We start from the raw sequence: 20,642 nt of genomic DNA, 5'->3' as shown, positions 1-20,642 counted from the left end.
AAGGTTAACTTCTACGTTTTTCACATAGTTTTTTTTGTGTGCCGTGTTGACATCTGCCGACAAGGACCCCCAATCAGTGCAACGGGCATGCATCGGGCATGGTGCCTCGCTCTACACACTTTACCATTCCCAATTATAGGCCACATAGAAGTTTAACCATAAAAAAGTCAAAAGAAAGTAAAAAAAAAATTGTATGTTGACATTTTCTTACGCATTGGCATGTGTCGACTTTGTGTCAATGTTGAACAAATGACTGTCGACCTAGACGTTGACGAGCCTAGTCTGACCAATTAGGCCACATTTGCAGAGGAGAAGATCGTATATATCTGATTGCTGGGCACTCGAGCAGGTTCCAGAGGGGCCAGTGCACTAAGGTCGGCCTATAACCCCATTCATGGAGAAATGCGCTCTCTTGTCAGCCAAAGGACGTCCTTTGAACGTAACTGTTCTCCGGCTGCGCGGTAACTGGTAACTTCTGCATTTACAGCATTATAGATGATAAAACAGGCAGCTTTCAATGGGGTATTTGAGCCCGCTAAAGAACACAACAGTCCTGTTTACATTTTATAATGTCAGGAGGCTGCACAAGAACAGCAAGATTTAGCTTTTACTAATCTTTTGCAACATTATCTCCGGATTAGCGTCTGTGCTCCCGAGCTGCCAGCTGGATAGCAATAGCAATATCTTTGCATAACAAGGGGAAAGGGAGAAAATTAAGCCTGTCGCAATGAAACGGGTTGGGAGGTAGACTTCATACACAGTTTCAGGACACACATGCACTTATTTGAGAAATGATGAGGAAAGTTTTCGCAAATATCAAATGTCAGCTTCTGGGCATTGGCACTCATTGGGCGGTATTCAATGAGCCTGATTCGCCATGTTTTTATGGCGAATTTGTGCTGTTTGGCGAATTCTTGACTAAAACGGTGAATCACCCTATTCAATGACCAGATGGCGAATACATTTGAAGGTTTTTTTCGCCATGATTCACCGAGTAGCAATCGCTATCTTTTTATGGAGAAGTGGAATGTGAACTTTTAAAATAAAGTGTTTTGTTTTTTACATTTGGTGTCAAAAAATCAGGAATTTTATTCTGAGGAGGGGCATGCTATTTTTATTCATGTGCTGTAAGCACATGAATATATATTTAATTTAAAAAAAAAAAAATATATATTTTTTTTTTACACAGCAGCCAGCAGGGGGCGCCGGAGCCGAGCCGCTCATTAGATATTCATATATTCACTGCACCCGATCGTTACATATTCATGATCGGGTGTAGTGAATATACCCGGTCCCCTGCTGGCACCCCCGGGGGGCAGCCTGTGCTGCCTGGTACCCGGGGAGCCCACCTCCCCCCCACATACGCTCTGGGGCAGGCAGAGAGACTTCCATCTCCCTGCCTGCCACCGTCCTCAGGCTCCCTGCGGCGTTCGCCGCAGGAGCTCATATTCGCCGGTCAGGGGCAGCGAGCCCCTGACTCGTTGAATACCGGAGCCGGCGAGGCTCCGGAACGTGGCGAATGTGCAGCGAATCCTAAACAGGATTCGCTGCACCTCGCCGGTATTCACATTGAATACCGCCCAATGTCACAGAGGAGCTGGAGGAGGACTCTGTATGTTTCTTTATGCAAACTACTTTTTCCGAACTCACGCGGACATTATGATATGTCAACTTTTTCATAATGACACTTTGCTTGTGTGTATGTATTGTTCATGTCAAACTAATGTATTTCCGCCAATAGTGGTTGTCCACTTGACCGTCGCTCTATTGCATGTCCACCCAAAGTCTGGATCTCCATAGATATTTGGGCAGGACCAGTTACCAGCCTATTAATCGTCCATGATGTCACCAGGTTACAGTGCTGGTCGGGGATGGGATGCAATTATGCAATACTATCACTGAAAGGACACATTTAAGAAAATATTTTCTCGTAACATCCTTGCAGAGCCGAGAGAACAGGTTTTTCTTCAATACCGGGAGAGAGGGAGAGCTACACACAGCTTTTCCACTTTCACAATCCAGGTGAGGTTGGTTGGCTACGGGAAACAAGGAAGGGAAGGAACGGGGAAAGGACAATGCGCCAACTCTGTGCTATAGAAATAACAGTACTTCTTGGATACCCGCCGAGGAGAGATCCTAAAGGAGTGCGATCTGCTCTCCCACTGCGGTCATGGTGCCGCTTTATTCCATCGGTAGCTCATTTCACAATAGGAAGGGGCGATGGCTACCACCCATGGCTAAAGGCTATTAACAAGCCAAATTGAGTTATCAAATAGGTCATTCTGGACAACGATTGAGGGTAATTAAACATGTTTAATAACCCAGGTCCGACACAGAGGGGGGAATTTACTAAAGGAAATTTGTAAAAAATAGGTGTATTTGTATCCAGAAATACACTTATTTTTGACATTTACTATCCCGAAAATACGGCAATTCGTATTCGTATTGATGTGCTATCAATACGAATACGAATTGCCGTATTTTTCGGGATAGTAAATGTCAAAAATAAGTGTATTTCTGGATACAAATACACCTATTTTTTACAAATTTCCTTTAGTAAATTTCCCCCAGAGTTTTTGTCTGAAGGGGCACGAGTAATGCCGGGAACATTTTTGTATTGGTGCAATGAGGACTGTATAAGGACTATGACAAGGACAGCACTTAAAATTAACTCAACTAACTATAAATGGTTGACTTGGAACATGTTGCCATAGGCAGAAGGCCGGCACATGAAAAGGTTGACATGAGGTTTCGCGGTTTTAGTGTCATTGTCAACATGGACCCCCAATTAGTGTAGAGCATACTCAAGCACGGTTCCTTTTTCCGTTACAGCTGCACATTTTACATATCCCAATTATAGTCCACATTAAACAGCCATAATTGAAGCCACACCCCTTCCATTGAGGCCACACCCCCTTCATGTGAGCCAACATCCCATTTTGTCCAAGGAATACCTTGGCGCACAAGGTGTCACTGACCTGTGGAGTCGACTGGCACAGTGTGGAACCTGAGGAAGGACATTTGGTCATTATTGGTCGGTACCTTAGCTCTGTCCAATGTTTGCTACATCTCCCCCTTGTTCTCTAATGTGAGCAGTGAATATCTCTGTGGTTTTTCTTCTGACATTGATCACCCCTCCCCTGGGAACCATCATTCCCGCTGATTAATCTGTTTCACGTCCTCCGAGCATTGATTCCCATTTCATTTGCACATGCTGACGTCCTGCTACCCCAGGGGGACGATTTGTCTGCGATTAATGTGAATGACGGAAGTCATGGCTGCGCCTCTTCACCATGTATAACATTAACCTGGATTGATCCATCTGTGAACAACAGCCTGGATAGTATACGGCAGATGGGACGGGAGAGGAACACGCTGTTTCTGCCGCAGTGAATGGACTCTGTCATGTTCTTTGTCTTCCTCAAGTGGATGACATTATATTGGGCTATTCAGAGGGGCTGCGAGCCACTCCAGGGCCGCTAATGGCTGTCACACAGAGCCTGTTCTGTTGTCACAGCGGATCCCGGCCTCTTAGAGAATGATTTACAAGTAGCACAGGCTGCTGTGTATATTGTGGCTCTGTGACAGCACAAGGTACGGTTCCCAGCACCGGGGGATACACCTGTCACACAGCTCACCTGCTCAGTGCTGCAAATCAGCGCTTTGGGCCGACACAGATATTGCCTCTCTCTTGTATCACCATCAATATAATAAGGACATACTGTATACATGCTGTTATTTCAGGGGTATGTGTCATTGGGTCGACACTATCATGTCTACATACATTAGGTCCACCTTTTGACTGTCAACCTTCCCATTGTTGACTTAATGCTTGTGTCGACCATATCCCTATTTTAGAGGGTGTACAACCAGGGATTAAGGATTTGATTTGCCCCCGATCCTGTAATGGGATGATACTTTAACAAAAGTGTAATCAGACTTGTTGCCTGTCGACCTAAGTCGGGTCGACAATACTACCGTATCCCCTGTATTGTGACTTTCTGGACCCTGATCGTCGGCGGCACCATAGACGTCGGCACCATAGACGTGCGCAGGAATATATGCAATGGTTAGGCTACCGCATCCCTACTTCATGTCACAGATAAAGAAATAGTCCCTTTTTGGGACTAATTCACTAACACTACATAACAAAGTACGTGGCTGCTCGGAGTTTGGTGATGGCGGCTTCTGCTTTATGCCTATGGAGGCATGTTCAGTGGAGCAGGATCCTGCGATATCCCCCTCCTGCAGCTTCCAACCTCCACTGAAGACTCTTGGGAGCTGACACCCTGTAAGAAAGTGATTAGTAGCACTGTAATTAGGCTGGTGTTAACCAGGTTGAAGGTCTGGTTCTTCTTCAGGCTGCCATGGATAACCCAAAAGAAAACACACAGAATGAACCCTAGTTTGCTGGGCTGACCTCGGTTCTTTATTTTCCTGTATTGTTTTGTATGCTCCGATATGTCATGTGACGGCAGCCACCTGCCTGAGCACCCACGCACGCAGGAGTACGTCCAGCATTTTCATGGGCGCACCCACTTTTTGTGCTGGGCGTACCCCTGCGCCCACCTCCTGCCCACCATTTGTACTAAACGTGATGTCCATTTGAACTACAAGGTTGATATGGCATGCGAGAATGGTGTGTGGGCACCGTAAGAGGTAGGTTACCGTGACTATAAGTGCACGGCGTGTCACATGTGGGGTTAACTGGAAGATTGTCGTACATTTGTCCAAATCACAAGGCTGCCAGGATGAATAGAAACCTTTGTACACAAAGGAAATTGGTCCCAGAGAGGGGGCGCTGTGTGTGTGTGTGTGTGATGGAAGCAATGGCCAAGGTTCTTCTGGGATCCATTACTCTTTCCTAATCTGCACCTGTAGAATAATGATTAACCCCACAGCTGCTGGAGAACAACCCAATTCCCCGAAGTTCTGCGGTAAATCCTAATTAAAGCCATGTAAAGTTATACTCTGCAGAAGACAATAAACCACATTGGGGAGATTTAATAAAAGGCCTAAAAAAGGAAAAGTGAAGGTGTTTCCCATAACATCCAGTCAGATGCTTGCTATCATTTTATAGAATGTGGTAGAGAAATAAAAGATTCCTTGTGTTATACAGCTGGTGGCGTGGCTGAGGATGTTATTCAGCAAGCATTGTGTCATGGGCCGCCGGAACAGACAACTTTCCTCACAATGCAGGCGGCCAGTCCAGGTTGTGCAGACATATCAGGAGACTAGCTTACCATTCCAGGGGGCCGGGAGGGTCACTCTATTTTCAGAAGCCTCCCGCCCGAATTGGGTGAGTAGGCAGCTAGGGTCCTATATGGCTGCTGTATTTTACTCAGTATTCATACCTTGACCATACGATCCAACATGACCCATTCCATTCGGTACACAGTGCTCTGTTCCTGGACGCCCCTGGTAATGTATGATTGCCATCACCTGTGTGGAACTAGGTAATTGACGAGAAAGGTGTTCAACTCAGGTGACGCCAATCATACATTACCAGGGAAGTCCAGGAAGAGAGCATGCAATGGGTCATGTTGGAGGGTATGACCTTGACATTTGCCATTGTGGGACCAAGATTATAGTATCATTTAAAGTTGTCATCTGAATGGGGGCAGCCATGTTGTGGGTGGAGCACAGGGGCGGATTGGCCCACCGGGAAACCCGGCCATTCCCCCCCGGGCAGTAGTGTGACCACTCCCCCGGGCTGCTTCAAGTCTGTTCCCGTGCCGGATTTCGTTACCAATCTGCCCCTGGCTGAGCACCATTGTACAGGGGACTAATTAGGGTCAACAATACTTTGGGGGAGATTCTCTAAACTAAAAATGCGGTAAAAACCCAGTTATCGGGTTTTTGACACATTTTTGGATGCTCTAAGCATCCCCCGCCGGGTTAGGACAAGTCGCCCCCGACTTCCCCCTGAGCTTCCCCGGCTGCTCCCCGGGGGAGCTTGATTAGATTGGCTCTTGATGTGCCATTTTTTACATGTGATAAATCGTCTCGATTTATCACATGTAAAAAACCCGGGGAGCAGGGGGGGGCCTACAGAGCAGGGCTGCTGGTGGGAGCAGGGGGGGCTGGGGACGCTGCGGGGGACACAGGCGGCATAGAGCCGGGAGCTGTCAGTGCTAGAAAAAAAAAGCCTATACAATGAATGGGCAGCCTATGATTGGCTGAGCGCTCTCTCAGCCAATTGCTGACTGGCTGAGAGAGTGCTCAGCCAATCACAGGCCGCCCATTCATTGTATGGGCTTTTTTTTTTTATTCCGTACTGACAGCTCCCGCCGGCTCCCCCTGCCCGGCTCTATGCCGCCTGTGTCCCCCGCAGCGTCCCCAGCCCCTCCTGCTCCCTCTACCGCCGCGCCGCCCCACTAGGTCCCAAGTCGGGTGGTCGGACGTGCAGCAGGTCCGACCACCCGACGCAGATCCGATGCGCACGGGACCGCGCATCGGATCTGAGGGGACATCAAAACTAGCTGATTTTGGTCCGATTTCGGCCAGATCCGATTGATCTGGCTGAAATCTGACCAAAATCGGCTAGTGTATGGGGGCCTTTAGTATTCAAGAAACGGGGGCAGCATGTGCGATGTGGGCCCCTTGCTGGACTCACTGGACTCAGGGACCAGTGTGCATGGCACACACCACACCCATTATAAATACACCAGTGACGTGAATGATGCAGACCGCCCTGGCGCTTTTCCTAACGACTGAGAGTGCGCTTACAGATGCTCAGGACAGAATATCGCTGAGCATGGACACGATACATGTACCCAGCATTATAAGCAGGCCTGAGAGCCAGATTCTCTAAGCTTCAAAAGTGATAAAATGGAGAGTGATCAACAGCCAGCCAATCAGCTCCTGCCTGCCATGTCACAGACTGTGTTTGAAAAATGTCAGGCAGGAGCTGATTCATTCTCCATTTTATCACTTTTGAAGCTTAGAGAATCTGGCCCTGAGTCTGCTGTACAGTAACCATCACGTTGCACATAGTTCTCAGCTGGTACCATGTTCATGTGTTTACATTTTTTGCATTACCCCAAATGGTGATTATGCTGATTTTCCATGAGCGCGTCCACTCCGCACGTTCGCACACCCCCACAACAGACAGCTCTGACAGGCTGCAGGCTCAGCTCACGGGCACAGTGTGTGCCAAGGGTCTGTTTAGATATTCTGTGGGAGTACCGTACTGGGAATGTGTCGTCCCCCCCCCCCCCCCATGGGTTCTGCATTCCAGAAAACGACCATTAATCGTTCAGCCCTCTGCATTACTTCTGTGTTAAATTATGCACTATCCAAATCCATTCCAGTGAAACTTAACACCTCACTAGAGAACCATTTCCAACCGGCTTTATACGTTTATTTAACCTGTGTTTTTGTTTTTTTAAAGTCTTTTGTAAAACATAATTTATAGTTACGTAGGCTTGACAATTGGAAGGTCAACAGTGAAATGGTCGTCATAAGTTTTTGCACTTTTTTTGTCCCGTAAGTCGCCGTGAACACCATATTAGTGCACCGCGTCCCCTCGCATGGCTCGCTGAGTTCGCCATGCTTCGGGCACACTGCCTCGCTATTCTATTCTCCCTCCACAACCTAGTGGATGGTAAGGTATGAAATGCTGCCTGCTTTGGGAAAATCAATAGGTCAACACTTATTGGTCGATAATGTCAAATGGTTGACAGGTAAAAGGTAGATAGTACCAAAGTTTTTTGGGGAAATTTTTTGGGGTAAATTTACTAAAATGGGAGTTCACATAGGATGTTACTATGGGAAACCAATCAGATTCTATTATCTTCTAGTGATTTTCAACCTTTTTTAGATCACGGCACATCAGACGAGATTCTAAAATTGCCAAGGCACACCATCAGACCCCCCACAGGGAAAAACACATAGGCCCCCACGGGGGGGGGGGGGGACCCCCATTGGCCCCCATATGAAAAAAAAAAACAGAAATCACACGGGTCCCCACAGGTAACAAAATTTACAATACATTTGTCCTCACATGAAAACAAGAGACCATGATCTAACCATGTATACGACCATCCTCAGGCAACGCCGGCTGTGCCTGAACAGGTATACCTATCGGAGAAGAAGCCAAACTGCGCCCAGCATCCAAACGGGCCCAGGATCCAAACGGGAACAGCAGCTAGTCGGGCCCAGCAGCTAGTCGGGCCCAGCAGTCAAACGGGCCCAGCAGCTAGTCGGGCCCAGCAGTCAAACGGGCCCAGCAGTCAAAAGGGCCCAGCAGCCTAACGGGCCTAGCAGCCAAATGGGCCCAGCAGTCAAACGGGCCTAGCAGTCAAGAAGAGAAGAATCTAAACTGGGCCCAACATCCAAGCGGAGAAGAAGCCAAACTGGGCCCAGCATCCAAACGGGCCCAGCATCCAAATGGGAACAACAGCCAAACGGGCCCAGCAGACAGTCGGGCCCAGTAGTCAAACGGGCCTAGCAGCCAAACGGGCCCAGCAGTCAAACAGGCCCAGCAGTCAAATGGGCCCAGCAGCCAAACGGGCCCAGCAGCCAGTCGGGCCCAGCAACCAAACGGGCCCAGCAGCCAAACAGACCTGTTTATCCACAGTAGCTTCTCTTTTATCTGTAGTGTGATAAAACTATTACTGAGTAACTGCCTGACTTCATTTGTTGGGTTTATGGGCTTGTTTAATCTCTTCAAGACAATTCTCCGCAAGTCCTCATTGGAATTGGGGCCTTATCGGTCCCAGAAAATGATAGCACATGGCAACATGCCGCTGGCTATTCTGTCACTTCCAGATTTCATTGATATCTCTGTTTGCACACAAAACAAGGCTGTCTCTTGTACTTTGCACATTCCCGTTGCCTGGACTTTTCGCTGACACTCTGCAGAAGGGACGACGCTGTTTCCATTGACCGCCCCCACAAATGCAGACAGTGTTCCAGCGATTAACAAACTTTGCTAAACTGTAGCTGCAGCCAGGAGATTAGATAAAGCAGGAGATCTTCGGGCTGTGGGAGGGCAGCTGATATACTGATAGAGAGGCCTTATTGGAGGAGTAACCATATTTGTGTTACATAGCAACAGCATATTGTACTGGGATTTTCTGCATAGCTGGGTTTGAGGCTATTGCTTACCTCAGCATTGCAGGTGCGGCTGATGGGCCATAAAGAGTTAAACATTTGTGACTAGAAGGACGTCAGTAGTTTTATACGCATGCAGTTTCCACTGAATAGGCAGAAATGAGAAGGGGAGGCTGTCATCCGCACGCAGGAGCATGTGTTCCCAAACCTGACCTGCTGTACCTCATAGGTTCTCAAACTCGTGCCTCCGGACCGCTGACACTTCATGTTTTCCAGGTCTCCTCAAATGATCACAAGTGAAATAATGATCTTTTAAAATCAGTGAGTAATGAATACACCAATGCATCTGGTAGGTGACATGGTGAAGTGTGTCAGTGAGTAATGACTGCACCTGTGCACCTGCTGGGGGACCTGGAAAATGTGTCAGTGAGTAATGAATACACCTGTGCACCAGCTAGGTGACTTGGGAAATTTGTCAGTGGGTATCGAATACACCTGTGCCCCTGCTAGGTGACCTGGAAATCATGAACTGTTTGGGGTCCGCAGGACCAAGCTTTAGAGCCAATTCCTTACCTGGTTTACAATATCCATCTTATTATATTTTCTCAAATATACAAACTCCGCACAGTTAGGGCCAGAGGCGTACCTAGATATTCGTGGGCCCCATAGCAAAAGTTTTTAAGGGACCCCTATTTAGCAAATGATGGTGATAAATGTACGTAAAACATATTACTTAGACAGCAAAGATGGGCCCCCTTCAGCTCTGGGCCCCATAGCAGCTGCACCCCTTGCACATATGGTAGTTACGCCCTTGCTTAGGGCCATGGTGGGAATGGAACCCATGACCTCAGTGCTGTGAGGCAGTAATGCTTACCATTAAACTATCCGTACTGCCCATTATGAGGATCGCCAGCGCCCCAGATGTTAATACAATATTATTATTAATTTATTAACAATTTCTAATATGACTTCCTGCTTGGCCTCAGAGGTTAAGCAGGAAGCACTATACGTGCAGCTATAATACAATTACCCCTCAGTTCTCAAGGGTGTGGTATGTGCCTCTGACAGTGGGGATCCCAACAGTCAGTATTCCAACTGCCGGTGCACGCTACGCTCGCCACACTATTCTCCCTCTATGGGGGGCTTGGACCCCCACAAGGGAGAATAGGCCCTGTGTGTCGGGATCCCCACTGTCGGAGCGTCATCCGGCACCCGTTCTCAAAGCACTGTATCAGTCCATGGGGGAGATTCTCTAAGCGAAAAATGTGGTAAAAACCCCGTTACCGGGATTTTTACCGCATTTTGGGACGCATTTCCCCGGCGGGGAGCATCGCCAGAAAAATCTGGTGATGCCCCATAGAAGCCAATGGGCTTCTACCGCATCCTACCGCCGCCCCGCAACGACCCCCCGCCGCCCCGCACGGACCCCCGCCGCCCCCTCCCCCCTCACCTGTGTCCGGGCAGCACAGAGCTGTGCTGCCCGGACCTGTGACCTCCTCCCTGCACTGATCCTCTTCCGGGTGCAGGGAGGAGGAGAGCCCGGCGCAGCAGCAGCAGCGCCGGGTGTGTGAGGGAGGGGGGAGCCGCCGGGACCTGCTGGGACCGGGCGACTCTCACCGCAAAGGACAGCTCTTAACGCAAGAGCTGTCCTTTGCTATAATTAGCACATATGTTAGAACATATGCGATAATTATAAATGCGATGCGCGGTGAAGGGGGGCGGAGATTCTTAGAGAATCTCCCCCCATGATGTATGGCTATCCAGATGGTTACATAAGATTGACTGTGATACTAATTAAGCCACCTGTACCCAAGCATAGATATCCTAAAAACCTGGACTGGTACTGGATGGGAGCAAAGGACAATGAGAAATGTGCTCACAAAGCCAGGAAAATGGACAAAAACATTCAGTTAAATTGTTTCAATCAAACAGGTTCAGCTACAGTACCGTGTCTGAGTTTTTGTCCTTTTCCAGATTTTGGGAGCAAAAGTAAATATTACATTTGCCCCCATCCAGTACAATATTTTTATTCCATCCAAGCAACTAGTTGGATGGTTGGAGGAAAGTTGGTCTGATGTGTGGCCAGCATAGTAGGGTGCCTAGAGAACTGTTTTTGGGAACCTCTGTGTGATATGGTTAGTAATAAGTTGTATTACTAGTGATGAGTTGTATCTTGAACAATTTTCTTTATTATTACTTACACAACGGTGACCAGTTACACGTAATAAATTAGTAGGGAAGTTCAGTAAACTTGATTTGATTCATTAGTAATCATACATATTGTGGGTTATTATATATTTGTAGTTATTTCTGTAGTACCACCATAATAATAATGGTTTATATCCCTTTACAGTCGCCTTTGCCTGAGTAATGTTTGCCCGTTCCTATCAGCTCAGGTTATTACATGTGTGGGAAAATAGGGAAAAGCAGAAGCAGAGCGGTGCGGTTCTGGGAAAAGCAGAGCGACGTTGGCATTGTGCTTTATTGTGGAGCAAACTGTGTATATTGTTCCTTCAGCCTTAGTGGCATATTCACTCCTATGTATATTTACCCCAGTATATGTATACTTAGAAGTGTAAGTGTTGCCCACAGCAGGGTGGTGGGAACAAAAACAAAATAATCTGAAAACCTACGTTTTTTTGGAATATCTTGATTTTGAAATATCTGGATAAGGGTTAGTTGACCTATATAACCCTTAGTACCTGCTGCTATTAAGGTGCACAAACACAGGTCCGATTTGGGCTGATTTCACCTGATTCTGATGGATCGCGCCGACATCAGACCAGATCCAATGTGTGCACCAAAGATCAGTCGGAATCAGATCATCAGCGGCACATTGCAGGTTCTTCTTGGCAATGTGATGTAGCACATCCGATTTCCCTTGATCTTCCCCGGCAGCTCCCCTGGAGTTCCTTTACATGTGTTGTATTAAAGTGACCCATCATAGCGATGTGAAAGCGGTATTAATGGGAGCGATCCTGAACAGTTGACCTGCATTCTCCCAGTTTACCTGTCAGACGGGATTACCTGTGCCCTGACATGAAAGAGAAAGTGAAAGCTGTCTGTGGCCTAGTGAAGCATGGAAATGGTTAATGTGATGTAGAAGTGGTAGTGGCTGCCGGCGAACACTACACACCTCAAGCCAGGATTTAATATGCAAAAGCAGTTATTTGAAATGCAAATCAGAGTTTGATTAGCAGCACACGGAACCCTGGCCAGACGCCAGTATGCACATCTATGACGGTTATTATTACGCCAGCAGGAAATGTATACATTCGTATTATCAGCACCATTTGTTCTATAGCACCGTGTCCCTGAGGTGTTTTATTGCAGAGTGCACTTACGAGCGCATAGCAACAAGTCACATTATTACTGTCATTTTCACAGCGCAGTGCAGGAAACGAATATCAAATAATGGCAATTGTGCATTTATGTCATAGGCATAAAGTTATTCATTAAACCGCTTTCCTCTCAGCCTCTGATTGTATATTTTAAGGGGGGATTTATCAAGCTCGGCAAGGGATAACATACAATCCAATCAGCTCCTGTCATTTTTCAAACGCAGCCTGCAAAATGACAGGAGCTGATGGTTCTTTACTTTCTCCCCCTCCACTTTATCTCTCTCCAACGTCTTAGAAGTCTCCCCTAGAAATAAGAAATGTTGACGTTAAAAATGTGGCCAATTCTTATGTAATCAACGGGGAAAAACAGAACCCAGACATATTATTTGAGCACAAATCCAAACCCTTACCATAGTGCCTAATCCTAACCATACCCCTTCCGCTAGTGCCTAACTCTAACCATCCCCTTCCGCTAGTGCCTAATCCTAACCATACCCTTCCGCTAGTGCCTTATCCTAACCATCCCCTTCCGCTAGTGCCTAATCCTAACCATCCCCCTCCGCTAGTGCCTAATCCTAACCATCCCCTTCCGCTAGTGCCTAATCCTAACCATCCCCCTCCGCTAGTGCCTAATCCTAACCATCCCCTTCCGGTAGTGCCTAATCCTAACCATCCCCTTCCGCTAGTGCCTAATCCTAACCATCCCCTTCTGCTAGTGCCTTATCCTAACCATCCCCCTCCGCTAGTGCCTAATCCTAACCATCCCCTTCCGCTAGTGCCTAATCCTAACCATCCCCTTCCGCTAGTGCCTAATCCTAACCATCCCCCTCCGCTAGTGCCTAATCCTAACCATCCCCCTCCGCTAGTGCCTAATCCTAACCATCCCCCTCCGCTAGTGCCTAATCCTAACCATCCCCCTCCGCTAGTGCCTAATCTTAACCATCCCCTTCCGCTAGTGCCTAATCCTAACCATCCCCCTCCGCTAGTGCCTAATCCTAACCATCCCCCTCCACTAGTGCCTAATCCTAACCATCCCCTTCTGCTAGTGCCTAATCCTAACCATCCCCCTCCACTAGTGCCTAATCCTAACCATCCCCTTCCGCTAGTGCCTAATCCTAACCATCCCCCTCCACTAGTGCCTAATCCTAACCATCCCCCTCCACTAGTGCCTAATCCTAACCATCCCCCTCCACTAGTGCCTAATCCTAACCATCCCCTTTCGCCTAGTGCAGGAGTTCCCAATCTTTTTTGAATCACGGCACACTAGAGTATCCAAATTTTTCACGGCACCCCCTAGGCAAAAAAAAAAGAATAAGATTGGGTTTATATGTGATGTGGTAAAGGGCAGGATTTGCTTCTGTTTGTACATATTTTACGATTGGCAGCCACCAGCACTGGTTTTGTTCATAAATAATTAACCATTAATGTTTTGAGTTTGTCCTGGACCACCAACCCAAAGCACCCCCTGCATGGGTCCCAAGGCACTCCAGGGAGCCACGGCACACAGTTTGGGAACCACTGCCCTAGTGCCTAACCCAAATCATCCCCTTCCCCTAGAGCTTAACTCTAATCATTCCCTAGTGCCTAACCCAAATCATCCCCTTCCCCTAGTGCCTAACCCAAATCATCCCCTTCCCCTAGAGCTTAACTCTAATCATTCCCTAGTGCCTAACCCAAATCATCCCCTTCCCCTAGAGCTTAACTCTAATCATTCCCTAGTGCCTAACCCAAATCATCCCCTTCCCCTAGTGCCTAACCCAAATCATCCCCTTCCCCTAGTGCCTAACCCTAATCATCCCCTTCCCCTAGTGCCTAACCCTAATCATCCCCTTCCCCTAGTGCCTAACCCTAATCATCCCCTTCCCCTAGTGCTTAACTCTAATCATTCCCATTCCCTAGTGCTTAACCATCCCCTTTTCCCAACCCCTACACTTCCCCTAGTGCCTAACCATCCCCTTCCCCCAACCCCTACACTTTCCATAGTGCCTAACCATCCCCTTCCCCAACCCTACACTTCCCCTAGTGCCTAACCATCCCCTTCCCCAACCCTACACTTCCCCTAGTGCCTAACCATCCCCTTCCCCAACCCTACACTTCCCCTAGTGCCTAACCATTCCCTTCCCCCAACCCCTACACTTCCCCTAGTGCCTAATCATCCCCTTCCCCAACTCCTACACTTCCCCTAGTGCCTAACCGTCCCCTTCCCCCAATCCCTACACTTCCCCTAGTGCCTAACCATCCCCTTCCCCCAACCCTTACACTTCCCCTAGTGCCTAACCATTCCCTTCCCCCAACCCCTACACTTCCCCTAGTGCCTAATCATCCCCTTCCCCAACTCCTACACTTCCCCTAGTGCCTAACCGTCCCCTTCCCCCAATCCCTACACTTCCCCTAGTGCCTAATCATCCCCTTCCCCAATCCCTACACTTCCCCTAGTGCCTAACCATCCCCTTCCCCCAACCCCTACACTTCCCCTAGTGCCTAACCATCTCCTCGCCCCAACCCCTACACTTCCCCTCGTGCCTAACCATCCCCTTCCCCAACCCCTACACTTCCCCTAGTGCCTAACCATCCCCTTCCCCCAATCCCTACACTTCCCCTAGTGCCTAACCAACCCCTTCCCCCAATCCCTACATTTCCCCTAGTGCTTAACCATCCCCTTCCCCCAACCCCTACACTTCCCCTAGTGCCTAATCATCCCCTTCCCCAACTCCTACACTTCCCCTAGTGCCTAACCGTCCCCTTCCCCCAATCCCTACACTTCCCCTAGTGCCTAACCATCCCCTTCCCCCAACCCCTACACTTCCCCTAGTGCCTAACCATCCCCTCGCCCCAACCCCTACACTTCCCCTAGTGCCTAACCATCCCCTTCCCCCAATCCCTACACTTCCCCTAGTGCCTAACCATCCCCTTCCCCCAATCCCTACATTTCCCCTAGTGCCTCCCAAACTCCTATACTTCCCCTTCCCCAAACCAAACTGGGGCCCTTATTCTGGTTGGTGCGGTCAGAGCCGCACACGGGGCTCCGACCGCACAAACCAAGGGCCGCCCACCAGACGGATCGCCACGGCCGTCCGTACACGGACGGCTGGCGATCCGCATTAAAATGGTGGAGGCTACGCCTCCACCATGGTGGGAGCTGCCCCCTGCATTCGATGGTCGTCGACCATCGAAGGCAGGCCCGCACGCCGCGGCAGCTCCCGCAAGCTAAGACCACACGGACAATCGTCCGTGTGGTAGCTTGTATGGGGGCTGAAAGCTGACATCCGGCGACGTCAGCTTTCCGCCCCCATGTCATGGTAATGAGGGCGTCATGCCCTCATTACCATGCATACGCCCCGCGTTTGCATGGGAACGCCCATGAAACGCGGGGCGTACACATAGGGAAATGAGGGCATGAAGCCTCTCACGCCCCTATACGCCCCCTTTGCGGCGGACGAAATACGTCTGCGGCGAAGGGGGCTGCACATGCGCAGATTGACCTCTGCGCATGTGCAGAGTCCAAACATCGGCGGTACGGCCGCACGCGGGCCGTACCGACCGAATCAGAATAAGGGCCCTAGTACCTAACCATCCCCTTTCACTTCCTAACCCTAGCCATCCACTTCCCCTTGTGCCTAACCATCCCTTCCACAGCGTAACCCCTACACTCCACATAGTGCCGAACCTACCTACTGCCCCTGATATTTATTGAATTTTTTTTATTTATTATGATTAAATGGTGTGAACATGAACTGATAACGTGTCGCATTGTGCAGAGTCTGCCGGGAGAGTATCACAGAGATCGGCTCAGTAGTAAAGTGCTCCTGGAAATGATTTCATATTGTTGCCAGCTCTACTGTGTGACCTTTAGCACGCCCGAAGAATGCACAAAATGAGGATGGTAGATTGTAACCTCCTCTGTCTTTTACATATATTGCCCTATTCATGAAACTCGTACAATGGGGGAGATATCTCAAAGCTCGGACAGGGATAAAGTACCAACAAATTAGCTCCTAATTGTCATCTTTCACACAGCCGGTAACATGACACTTAGGGGTTTATGGGATGTTGCCCATGACAACCTATCAGATTCTACTTATTTATTTAGCTAATATATATATAGAATTGGATTGGTTGCCCATAGCAACATCCCATCTTAGTAAAAAAAAAACCTTAGAAGCTGATTGGTTGATACGTTTGATACCTCTCCCCCAAAGACTGACAGACCAGTTTGCGTTAGGACATGCCACATCTCCCAACTGTAAAAATATTTGGCCTGGGTTGGTCTCAGCTGTAATTTCAGTGAACTTTGACCTAGTGTACACTTGGAACGTAAAGAGCGCTCGTAAATGGAATACAGATATGTAACTATTGGATTATGTTAGGCTGAAAACTCCTTTGTTCTGATTAGTACAGAAATTACAGTTGAGTCGCCAAATCAGATCACTGCCTTGTGCTGTGATTTAGGACGCCTATTTGTAACCTAATTACTTGTAATTTGCAATTTGCATGTGTCCACAAATTCCACCGGCTGGGATCTATGAGACATTGAGTGGAATGGTAAATCTCATCATCATCTGACCACATTAATGGTGCTCTAGTGGATGTGGAATTGAAAGTCACTGGGGCTGGAAACAAGTATCATCCTGCATCTGCTGTGGCCCAACCAGGGGGGAAATGTAATAGGATGAGAGATTCAGAAAGTGCGAGATTTGGTAAGAAATCTCCAGTTTTCTTAAAGCGGCAATCATTTATACTGCAAAGTCAAACTGGTTTGTCAGTGTAAATTATTTCTTACCAAATCTCTCACTTTTGAATCTCACATCCTATTACATTTCACTCCAGGTGTCATATTCAGTTCACACTTTACATTGTAAGTGACTAAATCAGACTTAATTCCTTAAGTGTTCTTTCGAACAAGGGAGGAAATGTGGAAGGTTGCTATTAAGTCAGAGGAGGGAGATCCTAGGGGGCGGGGCAGTGGTGGGACAACCCCCGCTGAAGTGATGCATGGTGATGAACTAACTAAAGAGGCGGCTGTCCCAAACAGAAGAAACTCTTTAGACGGCCACAAACCAACTGTCTCACTCTCTATCTTGCAGGATATAAATGGACAGCTGAAGGAGAGGTGCCCCCGTCTGTGTTACTTAAAGAAAGGACCCAATGGTTATGGCTTTAATCTTCACAGTGAAAAATCCCGGCCTGGCCAGTTCATCCGCTCAGTGGATCCAGGTTCCCCGGCAGCCAAAGCAGGTCTGAGACCGCAGGACCGCCTGGTAGAGGTATGGAAATTACAATCTCTTGTATTGTGTTGTAGACAAATATTGTATCTCATTGGTTCCAAAGCTCTTTATTGAGGGCACCAAAGAAGTCCAGGTTTTAAGGATATCCATGCTTAAGCGCAGATGACTTAAATTAGTACAAGCATGGATATCCATAAAACCTGGACCTGGTTGATAGAGCATGGGAAAACCTGTTTTCTCGAACTTGACTGAATGAACAAATGAAAATGTCACTAAATCGTGATTCTATACCATCATACTTCTCTGTAACCTTTGCACACCCTTCAGGTAAAGCGGGCATCTGTTCTACAGTACTTTATGTCCCTTTACTATATATGGGACTTAATTACACTCTGTTACAAGGAAGCAATGGCTTTCTGTGCTGGGACGGTTATTACATATGCAAATCAATATTAGATTAGTCATACTGGTATATACAATACGCTTATACATATTTACTTACATTGTGGATTATTATGTCCTGTAAATTTCAGATAATCTATAGATGTTTCCTCCTTCACCCAGCTTTATTACAGCATGCAGGGCAAGATCCCCGGTGTGAGTGGTCTCCCAGGTCCTAGTGCAGCTCTGCTAGCATCGTTCATATTTCGTTGCTGACTAAGATGCTCAAGGAGACTGTTCTGAGTAATCTCATGACACTTGTATATTGTGTGTGTGTGTGTCTGTATATGGAGCAGAACAGAACCTGTATTGGAGAAAAGCTCCCGCTGTTACATTGTAGCACTTTGCCTACAGACTCAGAGACTCAGTCGCACACAGATATACAAGTGCCATATCACATTTATTCACACAGTCTCCTCGTGCATCTTAGTTGCATTCCGTTGCGTTTTGGCATTAAAAAAAAAAAAAAGACACCCAGCGTTATCAGTGTTGCATGTTCCAATGTACTTCCTTAGACAGGTTCAGACTCAGTCGCACACAGATATACAAGTGTCACAAATCAAAGCAATCCGTGCAGTCCTGCGAAGCAGTCACATTTTGTACAGAGCGAAAATTTCGCTACAATGCCTTTTGCTGCTCGGCACCAGGCATCGTGCATGGTGTAATGAGAATAGATGGTGGGGACACATCTGTATATGCAATGTGTTAGTGCTACCATTAAGAAAAACATATGAGGAGAGAGGGCCCTGCTTGTGAGAGCTTACATTATATATAAATATATATATATATTTATAGTGGATGGCCGCACTCAGCAAAATAAGACACAAAGGGTCAATATTTCAATGTTTCGCCATATGAAAATTCTGAAACATTGACCCGCAGGAGATAGCCTCTTTGGGAGGTATTCATTGTGGCCGCGAGGGGGGTTTGTATGACGAGGATGGTTTATTTCCGGCGAGGAAAAGCTATCCTTGCCGACCAACCCCCCCCCCCCCCCTCGCTATATTCAACGTTTTGCCAGAATCCTTGCCATCAGAGGACGGCATTTTGTGGCAATCCCTGCCGTTTTGATAGGCACACTCGCCGTTTCAACCTTGCTGAAAAGAACCAGCAAGGTGGAAATGGCAAGTGAAGGGGAATACTCTGATGGCGAGCTATCGGCACTGCCCGCTGTCATAGCTCGCCATTAGGGGCTCACCGACAGCATTGAATACACCCCTTTGTGTCTTTTCTTGCTCTGTGTCGCTGCCCACTACCTGCTAATTTTTTTTTTAATACTATGAGCCAGATGTATCAAGCTTCAAAAAGTGATAAACAGCCAGCCAATCAGCTCCTACTTGCCATGTTCCTGGCTGGGTTTGAAAAATGACAGGCAGGAGCTCATTGGTTGTTTATCACTCTCCAGTTTATCACTTCTTGAAGTTCGATACATCTGGCCCTATCCCTTCGAACTGGGACACTCATGGATTACACACCTTCCGTGGCTGATTAAAGCCAGGTGAAATGCAGGCTTGGAGTAAGCCAGCCACAGAACCTGTGCAATTCATTAGTGGTCTGGTTTAATTAAATACTACGGTAAAGCAGCCCATACACGGTCCGTTTAACGGATCCGTTTGGGACTTAATTAGCACACATCGGATCGGATCCCTAGTGCATGCAGTGTGCATGCACTGCGATCCGATCCGATGTGTACCTAGTGCAAAAAGTATGTGCAGCACATACTTTTTGTACCGTACTATGCGATGCGCGGGAGCGCGCATCGCATAGTACAGAACGGAGCCATACACAACGGACCGTGTATGGGCTCCTTTAGCCTACTTGGGTCCGGCTTAAGGCCCTTATTCAGATCTGATCGCAGTACAAATCTGTTCTCAAAATGGGCAAAACCACCTGAGCCTCCTCCATACATAACTTGAGGATCGTCTTTCAAAGTATTTTCCTCCCAGAACAACAGAATGGAACGCAGAATAAAGTACAAACCTGTCCCTTTAATGTTTGGAGCTGCCTGTCACAGACGTCTGTGTTCGTTATGCGTTTCATTGTCACATTATGACACCATTGTGATGGGCTGTACAATTCTTTGTCACTTAATAAATTAATCAGATCCTTATCCTGCAGCGCAGCACAATGGGGTAATTTAATAACGCTGTAGACGTCACGTGACATTTCAGTGGGTTTTTGCTGATAAATCGGGGGAACATATTAGAGAGGGAAATTGGCAGCAGGCGCTGCGTTGACATGGGCAGGTACTGGTGCTAATTTGGACAGGTGGTTATCCCTTAGGCACTGAGTACCGTGCCACAGGTCACTTGATCCGTATCCACGTTGCCCGAGTCTGCTGAACCTTCGTTGCCCTCTGCCCGGTAGATCTGTCATCTCTTCCCTTTGTGCACCTGGCAAGGCCTTGCGCTGCAATTCCTGGGCCATACTGTATAATTAATGGGGGCAGCGCAGCCATGCGAGTGGTAGGGAACGCTGTGCCAGCTGGGGGCGGGGGGGTCTTGTTTCTCTTCTTTCTGCTTTTTTTTTCTCCATCAGTGACAAACCAGCTGGGAGATTTGGGAACCTGATCCCGTAC

The 20,642-nt window shown here is 47.8% G+C and overlaps 1 protein-coding gene across 1 annotated transcript in view; it reads left to right on the top strand.

Moving 5' to 3' along the window:
* NHERF2 (NHERF family PDZ scaffold protein 2) overlaps window positions 1–20,642 on the top strand; it is an 83,264-nt gene that overhangs the window by 50,537 nt on the left and 12,085 nt on the right. Inside the window, exon 3 of the mRNA XM_083152771.1 lies at window positions 17,483–17,662. Coding sequence (XP_083008897.1) covers window positions 17,483–17,662 — 180 coding nt within the window. The remainder of the gene's footprint in view (window positions 1–17,482; window positions 17,663–20,642) is intronic.

This window comes from Crinia signifera, chromosome 7 (assembly GCF_055691185.1).
Source record: "Crinia signifera chromosome 7, ASM5569118v1, whole genome shotgun sequence".
In the NCBI taxonomy this organism is placed as follows: Eukaryota; Metazoa; Chordata; class Amphibia; order Anura; family Myobatrachidae; genus Crinia; species Crinia signifera.
The sequence above is the reverse complement of the archived record's forward strand: the minus strand, read 5'-3'. Positions and strand labels throughout refer to the sequence as shown.